The sequence below is a fragment of the Mustela nigripes genome, chromosome 16 (assembly GCF_022355385.1).
Source record: "Mustela nigripes isolate SB6536 chromosome 16, MUSNIG.SB6536, whole genome shotgun sequence".
Taxonomy (NCBI): Eukaryota; Metazoa; Chordata; class Mammalia; order Carnivora; family Mustelidae; genus Mustela; species Mustela nigripes.
This window is the reverse complement of record NC_081572.1, coordinates 14,971,831-14,981,958: the sequence shown is the minus strand read 5'-3', so window position 1 is coordinate 14,981,958 and position 10,128 is coordinate 14,971,831. Positions and strand designations below refer to the sequence as shown.

The window sequence follows — 10,128 nt, the reverse complement described above, 5'->3', positions numbered from 1 at the left end:
CTCTTCCTCTTCCTCTTCCTCTTCCTCTTCTTCTTCTTCTCCTTCTCCTTCTCCTTTCTCTTTTCTTTTTTTTGGGGGGGGGTGGGTAGCTACACACCTATAGACAAAGAACCATACAAAGGAAAACAGACTTAGATTAAAACAGGAAAGACTAATAAACATAAGAAAGAACTAATTCATGGAACCACATTAGAGTACCAGTGGGAATAGTGTAAGTCATTGTCCCCAGTGTTTTTAAATGAAAAATTCTGTAGTTATTTTTTCTGGATAGTTTCAGTTTCCGAATGCAAAGATCAAGATCATCTCTTGTTCCTCTGTTACTCTCCCAGTGGGAATGATGTAAGAGTCATATCTCCAGTGTTTTTAAATAAAAGATTAAATAGTAATCTCTTCTGCATCGTTTTAATTTCAGAATGCGGAGATCAAGATTATCTCCTACTCCTCTGAGACTCTCACCCACTGATGTGTAATGTGACATTTGACTTTCTTTTCTTGGTTTACTTCCCAAGATGAGCTTTCAGAGACTTTTATTTCCCCACAGAAACTATATCTATAAATTTGGAGAAGTTCCTTTTGTCTAGGTTTCTAGCAGACCTAAGTAACTGAGGTTATTGCAGTAGTTGAAGGACGAAGGGAATATATATCTCTTGAACATGTTCTCTCTTGCTCTTTTCTGTCTTTCTCTACTTCTGTTCTGTTTTTCTCTGTCTTCCCTGTCCCCCCATTTCAGCTCAGAGAGCACTTTGTGACTTTCTTTGTGCCACTTAGTCATAATCCACCTTAGATCGTTGTTTGTGTCTTACCTCAACTGGGGATATGGACAGTACTTCAATAGAGCTCTGTAGCCAAGAGTGATCTCATTTTGCTTCCTCTCACCCACTCAAAACAGTCACCAGAGGTAAACTGGCAGGCACGCCAGGGAGGGCCTCAAGAACAGGGCCTGGCACACAGTAAACTCTTGGTAAATAATTGCCATCAAAGAACTGAATAACCCCTGGCACAGAGTCGTACATAATTAGCAACAAACTGAACCAGCAGTTTAATTAATAATTTATAAGCTCTAAATGATTGTATTCTGACAGAAGTTTGGGCGTGTTGTTGTTAAAAATTGTTTTGTCTTTAGTGCTGATCCTTAGTTTCCTCACTTTTTGGTTCATTGTGAATGTTCCCAACAGCTCTCAATATATAGGCTTGCCAGTACCCATGCATTTTCCTTCTCTCTCCTGTGGCTGGATTAAAGGGTTTGTACATGCAATGGGGGGCCTTAATACCTGACTATGTTTGGAGGGCAATTAAGTGTTTCTTGGAATTCATGGACATTGGCAGTTCCCTAAAGGCTCTTTAGCAGTTCTCTGTCTGTTGTCCTAGTTCCTATCTTTCCAAAAGATACACACACATGAAAATTGTTTTCAGATTTCATTCTTTAGCATGAAGGGAAAATGTCGGAAACAGAGCTTCATGTTTTTCTTACAGCTCAATATAAATTGGAACATGGTTCTCCACTGATGATGTTTATGCCTTGTTCTACAAGTGGTAGTTGTGACCCCAAAGAAGCAAAAACTAATAATTTTTGTTGTCAGGTACAAGTGTGTTTGCCAGCTTGTTGCTAGTACTCTTCATAACCTCAGGCAGTTGATAGTGATGAAGGAGCTGAAGACAACTCTTGACATTTTCTCTCCGCACATGTTCGGGACACTGACGAGGACCGTGAGTTCTGCAAACTCTTGGTAAATGTATATGCTGGAATAAGCTCTGATTCCCAAGTTTGGGAGATAGAGACTAACTGAAAGTGTTCTGAACTTATATATTCTGACTAAACTTTTCTGTCTTGTCAGCCACAAGCTCTGCCCACTTGGAGGACCTTGCTTACCTGGATGAGCAGAGACATACGCCTTTGAGAACTTCTCTTCGAATGCCGAGACAGAGCATGGGCGGTGCTCGCACACAACAGGATTTAAGAGGTTAGAACTACAGAAGGGCTTTGCCTGGTGATGCCCAGGCAAAAGTGGACACGGACAGTAAGCAAAAAGCTTGCTTCCTATTTCCACTGTTACTGAAGCCTCGCTTAAGAAATGAGCATGTTACCATAGAAGAGAAAGATAAACACCAATACATTATACTCATCATAGACATTGTAATTTTGAACAGTTAGAAACATTGGCCCTTGAAATTCTCCATAGAAATAAGAGTAAAGGTGGTGATGGAGGAAACAACCTAGATTTCAGAAGTAGGTTTTGGTTCACTTCAGCGCTAGTGCCCCTGGTGAGCTTGGTGCTAATGGTCATATGTTTCTTGGAGAATTCATTTTGTTTTCATCCTAGGCCATTTCCAGTGACATACAGTAAGTTTATTTACTTGGAGTTTTACACAGTGCTTCTAATTCTCCCCTGGCAACATTTAAACCACTTATCCTTTTCCCACTCAGGCAATAGTTTCTTTACATTTTTTATGCATATTGCTTGTTTCTACCATCAGGAATCCAGTCTTTTCAAAGATTTTTCATTTTGTTGATCCTTTCCAAAGATAGTTTAGCTGAGAGACCTGTTAGTGGTATCACTGCTTGTGGTTCTAACTTGTTCAAAATGAACCAGAACATTTCTGATCACCTTAACAGAAAGTGGTCTGCTTTCTCTAGTATGTCATAATCCAGAGTTCTAATATCCCAAGTGCCTTTTTAAAAATTATATCTCCTAGATTATTTTCATCTTCCTCTGCTCTCCTCCTCACCGCTTGTCCAGTGCTAATCTGTATAGGCCAACATGTGTAACTCACGCAGGAAGGGTTATATTCATGCCTGCTGTCCATTCTGGAAGTCATGGTACTGATAGTTTACCAGTGATGACCGGGCATCTAGGAGCATAAAATAATTGGGTGTATTGCTGTAGTTACCAAACCTCCCATCGACTATAGTGAGTTGACGCCTGTCAGTTTTAGTTCCCAGTCCTATTCATTCTCCTCACCATTTCTTCAGCTAAGCCACGTGCTAGTTGCTTAGTGTATACAGTTGTGTATTTCCAGCCTCAGAAGTGGAATTCTATTTAGCACTACTTAGTGCTCATTGATTGGTTATATCCAAAGCCTGAATAAATCTAATCAAAAGACCGAATAAGTGATTTGTGCCAAAACCAGTATGCATAGCCATAATAAAGAAGTTTGGACACCTGATTTCACTCATATGTGGAATTTAAGAACCAAAGGAATGATTATTGGGGAAAAAAGAGAGAGGCAAACCAAGAAACAGACTCTTAGCTGTAGAGAACAAACTGATGGTCATCAGAGGGGAGGGACAGGATGGGTTAAATTGAGGGTGAGGATTAAAGAGTGCACTTGTCTTGATGAGCACCAGGTGTTTTGTGTAAGTGTTGAATCACTAAATTGTACACTATACATTAACTGGAATTCAAATTTAAAAAAAAAAGATTGGGGGCGCCTGGGTGGCTCAGTGGGTTAAGCCGCTGCCTTCGGCTCAGGTCATGATCTCAGAGTCCTGGGATCGAGTCCCGCATCGGGCTCTCTGCTCAGCAGAGAGCCTGCTTCCCTCTCTCTCTCTGCCTGCCTCTCCATCTACTTGTGATTTCTCTCTGTCAAATAAATAAATAAAATCTTTAAAAAAAAAAATAAATAAATAAAAAATAAAAAAATAAAAAAAAAAGATTGGATACAGCTATTGATCTGTATAGACCTTCAGATTTGGCTGAAAATCTGCTGCATTGACATCACCTTGTTATTCATGGCTGGAAGACATACACTGTTTATCCTGTTTTGTGCTCTGCTAGTCATTGAATGATGGATTTCATACTACAGGCATACTTCAGAGATCTTGCGGGTTCGGTTTCAAACCACTGCAGTTTTAAAGTAAATATTACAATAAAGCAAGTCAAATGGATTTTTACCTATAAAAGTTATCTTTACACTATATTGTAGTTTATTAAGTATATAAAAGTATTGTCTAAAAAAAATGTGCATACCTTAATTTTAAAATTCCTTATTACTTAGGGGCCCCTGGGTGGCTCAGTTAGTTAAGCATCTGCCTTCGGCTCAGGTCATAATCCCAGGGTTCTGGGATCGAGCCCCACGTTAGATTCCGTGCTCGAAAGGGAGTCTGCTTCTCCCTCTCCCTCTGCCCCTTCTCCTGCTCATGCTCTCACTCTCTCTCAAATAAATAATTTTTTTTTAAATCTCTAAAATACTTTATTACTTAAAAAATGGCAACATCATCTGAGCTTTCAGTGAGTCATAATCACTGATCACAGATCACCATAACAAATATAATAATGATGAAAAAGTTCAAAACAGTGCACACATTCCCAAAATGGAACACAGAGACAAAGATTAAGCATATGCTCTTGGAAAATGGCACTAGTAGACTTGCTCAATGCAGGGTTGCGACAGACCTTCAAATTGTTTAAAAAAAAAAAGGAATTATCCACATGTGAAACAAGAAAACAAGGTATGCCTGAAAGTAGAAAATAGCATCTGTTGACAGATTGCTGCTATATATTGTTGAGAACCCTTCTCAAAGGGTTGGGTTTTCTTAATACTTGATGGTGTGTATCTGCTCTGGTAGGTAAAGATGTAGTAAGATCTTTGACAGATGCATTCTAGTGAGCTTGATACTTAGATCCAGATAGCACTTATATCCAGAAAACAACAAAAAGCTTTGCTATTGCCCTAAGCTTCAGCCTCAGCGTTCAGTAAAACCAAAGCGCATTCAAAGATTTTCAAAGCATGCCTAAATCTTCAGAGAGCTCTCTGCCTGAATAATGCATTCCTACCAAAACGAATTTTATATTCTTGCAGATAGTGTCTCAATTTACTGTTTACACTACTACTTGAAGATGCAGCTTTTCCATTGATAAAGGTGCTGTGATAGGAGTGTTTTAGTTTCTTAAAGTTGTTCTTTCAAGAGATTTTTGTTCAGCAGTCCAAAGGGTTAGAACATGCCATTCCGTTGAGTACTTTAATCCGTAAGACTGGGTATTTACTAAGAAATATTTTGCCTTCTAAATTAGCATACTAATCTTCCCTCAAAAAGCAACATGTTATCTTAATTACTATTTACAGATGAACTCTTTGTCTCCTGATATTACTTAAAACACATTAACAAGAAAGGAAAGCAAACTTAGATTGACTTCCATTGTGTTTCTATAGACCTGCTTGGCAAGCCTTTATAATTTGTGCTTGTTATACCCAAACATTGTACTTCATCGTAGAAACAGTATCATATTGTTTTCCTGGCATAATTTTAGAAAACATGTCACATCATGGTTTCTGTTTTATTTAAAGAGACATACAAATTTCAGTCATATTTTGGTCTTACATATTTTTCTTCTGGCTGTGGTTGAAATAAGACAACTTTACCCCAGAAAAATAATAATGTGATTGAAACCTTTTGTGGTATCTAAGATAAATCTTCTACACTAGAGATAGATCTTTCTATACTTTAAAATATTACTCAAACAAGTCCTATGAAATAGTGAAATAGTTTTTCTATCACAATTATCACAAGTGATGGGTTTTAAATGACCCCGGATCTTCAGAGAAGGTAGTTAATGGTCAGATATACTGTAGTGTATCTGCTGGCTACTGAATTTACTTGACTGATTCCCAGCATGGAGATTATCTAAAATAATATCTTTTGAGGATATGTCTAAACAAATAAGTAGCAAACACTTTTTGGGCACTTCACACAGACATTCTTGCATTATTCTGTTTAGAGTGGTGGTTCTCAAACTTTTTGGTATCAGCACCCTTTTATACACTTAAAAAAATTACTGAGGACCTTAAAAGCTTGTGTTTATGTGAGTTATATTTATTGATATTTGCCATATTAGAAGTTAAAACTGAGAAAGTGTTAAAGTATCTGTTCATTTCTCAAAAACAATAGTAGACCCATTATTTGTTAATATCACATAAGCTCTGGAAAATTCTGCCATACATTTGTGAGAGAATGAACATGGAAAAAGACAAGTAACCTCTGAATATTAAATAATTATGATTTTGTGGACCCCCTGAAAGTGTCTTAAAAAATCCCTGGGCCCTCCAGATCACACTTTAAGAACCATTGGTTTAGCAATTGGAGATAAGTGCCTTTACATCTTTAAGGACCATAAAGTCTATTTACAGAAATACGAAAAAAGTATAGTTTTAGAATTGGTTAAAAGTCATCGTGGCTCAGTGGATTAAAGCCCCTGTCTTCAGCTCAGGTCATGATCCCAGGATCCTGGGATCAAGCCCAGCATCGGGTTCTCTGCTCAGCAGGGAGCCTACCTCCCCCTCTCTCTCTGCTGGCCTCTCTGCCTACTTGTGATCTCTGTCAAATAAATAAATAAAATCTTAAAAAAAAAAAAAGTCATTCATAAACATTGTTTAAGAGTACAAGAATAGAGCTGTAATGCTCATCTCCTTGACTTACTTATTTTATGACTATCCCCTCTGGCAGCCACCAGTTTGTAATCTGTATTTAAGAGTCTGTTTTGTTCATTTGTTTTTTAGATTCTCTATATAAGTGAAATCATGTGGTATCTGTCTTTGTCTACCTAAGGTTTTCACATCTTTTCATATTTCCACACTAGCAGGACCTCTTATAGCTGATAGGCTCTACTCTTCTTTGAACTCTGTGTAGAAGTACTTTTTGAATATTTGTCCTGAGTTCACTTAGGTTAGATACCTTCATTCTGGAATTCTAAGCTATCTGTAATTCTTTAATCATTTTATCACTAGCATTTATTATGCTAACTTTGTGTTAAAAGAGCCAGCCTTTAATTGTGTTCTTTAGTTGTGTTATTTAAATACAGTGACTGAAACCTTACAGATAAGAGTTGATGCAGAATGGCTCTTTCATTGAGTGCTGACCATTCTGCCTGAAATCTAACACTTAAAACAGTTGCCAGAGTACCTGTGCAATAAATGTTTATTTGAATTGATTAAAAAAAAAAAAAAAGACTGCAGGCATAGTTCACTTAATAGTCGCCTTTATAGTAATTAGAGTTGTTTGATCATAAAGGTAGTGTTTTAACCACTGAAGCAGAAGTTGCTGGGTAACATCTGAGCCAGAATTTGGCTCTTAAGTGGGGTAGTAACACTAACATTTGCAAAGGGAAAAAAAAGAGCACAGATAAAATACAGAATAAAGAAAAGCAATAGAAAGAATTTTTTTTAAAATCCACATTTGCTTCATTAGTAAAAAGTCTTTTTTTTTTTTTTAAACTTCTCAAGGCAGCTGTTTTGAACAACTGTTCTACCAAAATTGATGTTTCCAGAGAGCCAGCCCAACAATGGGGAGGAGGTCACATAAGTGCACTGTCCGGGATCCCACTGCAGCAAGTTAGTAGATTCCTAGCTGTCAGCCATCCAAGAGCCTGAGCTCTCGTGGTAAAACAGTTACAGAAGATTGTGTACTAGGAGTGCAGAGTAGATAGCTGGCTAACCAACCATGAATGCCTTTTCTAATCTCAAAGCCTGAAGTCTTTGATAGATATTAATTTGAAACATTATTAAAGTTTTTAATTTAAGTTTTAAACATTATTTTGGAGTCCATTTTTAATCACCATTGTGTTAATGTGAAGTTAGGCTAAGAATAACCTACCTAAAAACTCTCATTCTTTCTGACCATCTTAATGGACTCTCTTCTTCCACAAAGAAAGACAGAAACCAAGTTTGCTGTCTAGCCAAAGGAAGGCAGAGGTTGTTGGTTTTTTATGGATAAAGGTAATAAATCTTATGATGGAAGACATAAAGGGAACAAGGGGGAATTAAAATATACAAAACAAATCACAGCATACTGATTTCCCAGAGTAGCTACTTGGGGTAAATAACAATAAATTATTGATGATAATATTCTAACACTGTTCTGATTGAAGAGATTATAAACCTAATTAAAATTTATTTCCCAATATATGTTGGTTTCCCTAGGACTTTTACTAAACCCCATTACTCAGTGACCATTCACAGGCATTGGCTTTAGTTCACAGCTACCTTAGTAGATACTAGGTGGGAGGGCATATGTGCAAATGATAATCTGACTCACTGGTAGAATTTATATGAAATTGACCCTGCCATGGTTAATGTCACTTTGTCAAAGCAAAATGTTGAATTTTCATTAAATAAAATCAGTGCATCACAATATTTGTGAGTCCCTTTTCCAAAACAATGAATTCATTATGAAGATGACTAAGATGCATGTCATGAAGCTAATACTCTTGCATTAGCCCACTGAGTCACACACCCCTGAGGTTCTTAGTCATCTTGATCATGACCTGGCTGGCTCTTACAGTTACAGGAGAATATTTCCATCATTGTCTTCTGTCTTACTGTTCACTGTTCTATTTTTACAACATTAGATTTCTTTTAGAATTCAGAAGTAAGATTGCATGTACATACTGCCTATAGATAAATAGATAGTAATATATTATATATATAGATATATATCTATATATATAATCTGTATAGTTAAATAGATTGTAATCTTTAATTGTATGAAGTTGATCCTTGCACCCAAGTCAGCTCTTTTGGAAAGTACCTTAAAATCTGAAAATGCAGTATTCAAACTGGATGTCTTTGAATGTCTGCTAGAAACTAATTTATGCTTTTTGTAGTAGTCTGGATATGATTTTTTAAAGCAGATCATTACTTGTTAAAGAAGCTCAGACTGATCTGGTTTTTATGTAACCCAGCCTTGTATACTAAATTTTCTCTTAAAGTTTAAGAATCCAAACAGTAGCTAATATACAACAGAGTTCCACATGACCCACAAGGGAGAAATAACCTTTGAGAAAGAGAAGAGACTATAAAACACATCTATAAACACAGGGTCTTCTAATAGGCACATATTGACCCCTTGTGTTAAATAACACACTGCTTAAAGAAAGCCATGGAGTAACATGAAAGAGATTCTAATCATGATATCTAATTCTGCAAGAATAAATCACTGAAAATACTTTTAAATGCCTTAAGTGCAATAAAGGAAAAATAAGTAACCATTAGGACATTTTGATGTTTTGATCTAAATGAGATTTAAAGAATCAGCTTCCCAGTTAATCTATCATTTTCTCCCAAAAGTGACTAAATCTTGTTAAGTAATCATATTGCCAGTAAATTTACTTAGGTAACCCTTTGCAAAACATTTTTTGGTTCTGTAAAATGATTTACCCTTTCCACTCTTGTATATAGAAGTTCTTTTATGTTGCGGTGCCTGGGTGGCTCAGTTGACCAAGTGTCTGCTTTTGGCTCAGGTCATGATCCCAGGTCATGATCTCAGGGTCCTGGGATTGAGCCCCACGTCTGGCTCCCTGCTCAGTTGGGAGCCTGCTTGTCCCTCTGACTCCACCCTTCTCCCTGCTCACTCTCTCTTGCTCACTCACTCCCTCTCTCTCTAATGATTTTTTTTTTAAGTTTTTTAATGGAATTACTCCGCAAGTATAACAAAATATAAAAATGGAAAATTTCCTTTGTAAAACTATAGCTATTTCATCACTGAAAGTTCGCTTAAAAATGTTTAATCTTAGGGGTGTCTGGATTGAACGTCTCACCTGAGGGTCTCAGTCATTTGAGTGTCTAACTCTTCATTTTGGCTCAGATCTTGATCCCAGAGGTGTGAGTTCAAACCCCCCATTGGGGCTCATGGAGCCTACGTTTTTAAAAAAAAAATTAATCTTAAATTTCAAGTAATTAACCAGTTTTGATGCTCCAGTAAAAATATGTCTCCTATCTCACATTCAAGGCCAACAATTTAGTAACATAAAACTGTTAACATAGTTATATAATTATTTTATCAAACATTTCACATTTTTTTTTAAGATTTTCTTTATTTATTTGACAGACAGAGGTCACAAGTAGGCAGAGAGGCAGGCAGAGAGAGAGGAAGAGAAGCAGACTCCCTGCTGATCAGAGAGCCAGATGTGGGGCTCGATCCCAGGACCCTGGGATCATGACCTGGGCTGAAGGCAGAGGCTTTAACCCACTGAGCCACCCAGGTGCCCCAAACATTTCACATTTTAGAAGCTTTACTGTTTTTATATTTTCCCTACATTTTGAGATATTTAACATGAGGAAACGTAAAAATTGACAACATTTGAGAGAGTTTAGCTTTCCTTATTTCCCTTACTATTTTCCAAAGAGAAAATCCCT

The 10,128-nt window shown here is 37.0% G+C and overlaps 1 protein-coding gene across 7 annotated transcripts in view; it reads left to right on the top strand.

Annotated features, from left to right (window-relative positions):
• TANC2 (tetratricopeptide repeat, ankyrin repeat and coiled-coil containing 2) overlaps positions 1-10,128 on the top strand; it is a 365,238-nt gene that overhangs the window by 244,361 nt on the left and 110,749 nt on the right. For all 7 annotated transcript variants that reach the window (XM_059379772.1, XM_059379770.1, XM_059379769.1 and 4 more), the window contains one exon: positions 1,836-1,961. In XM_059379772.1, the coding sequence (XP_059235755.1) occupies positions 1,836-1,961 (126 nt within the window). The remainder of the gene's footprint in view (positions 1-1,835; positions 1,962-10,128) is intronic.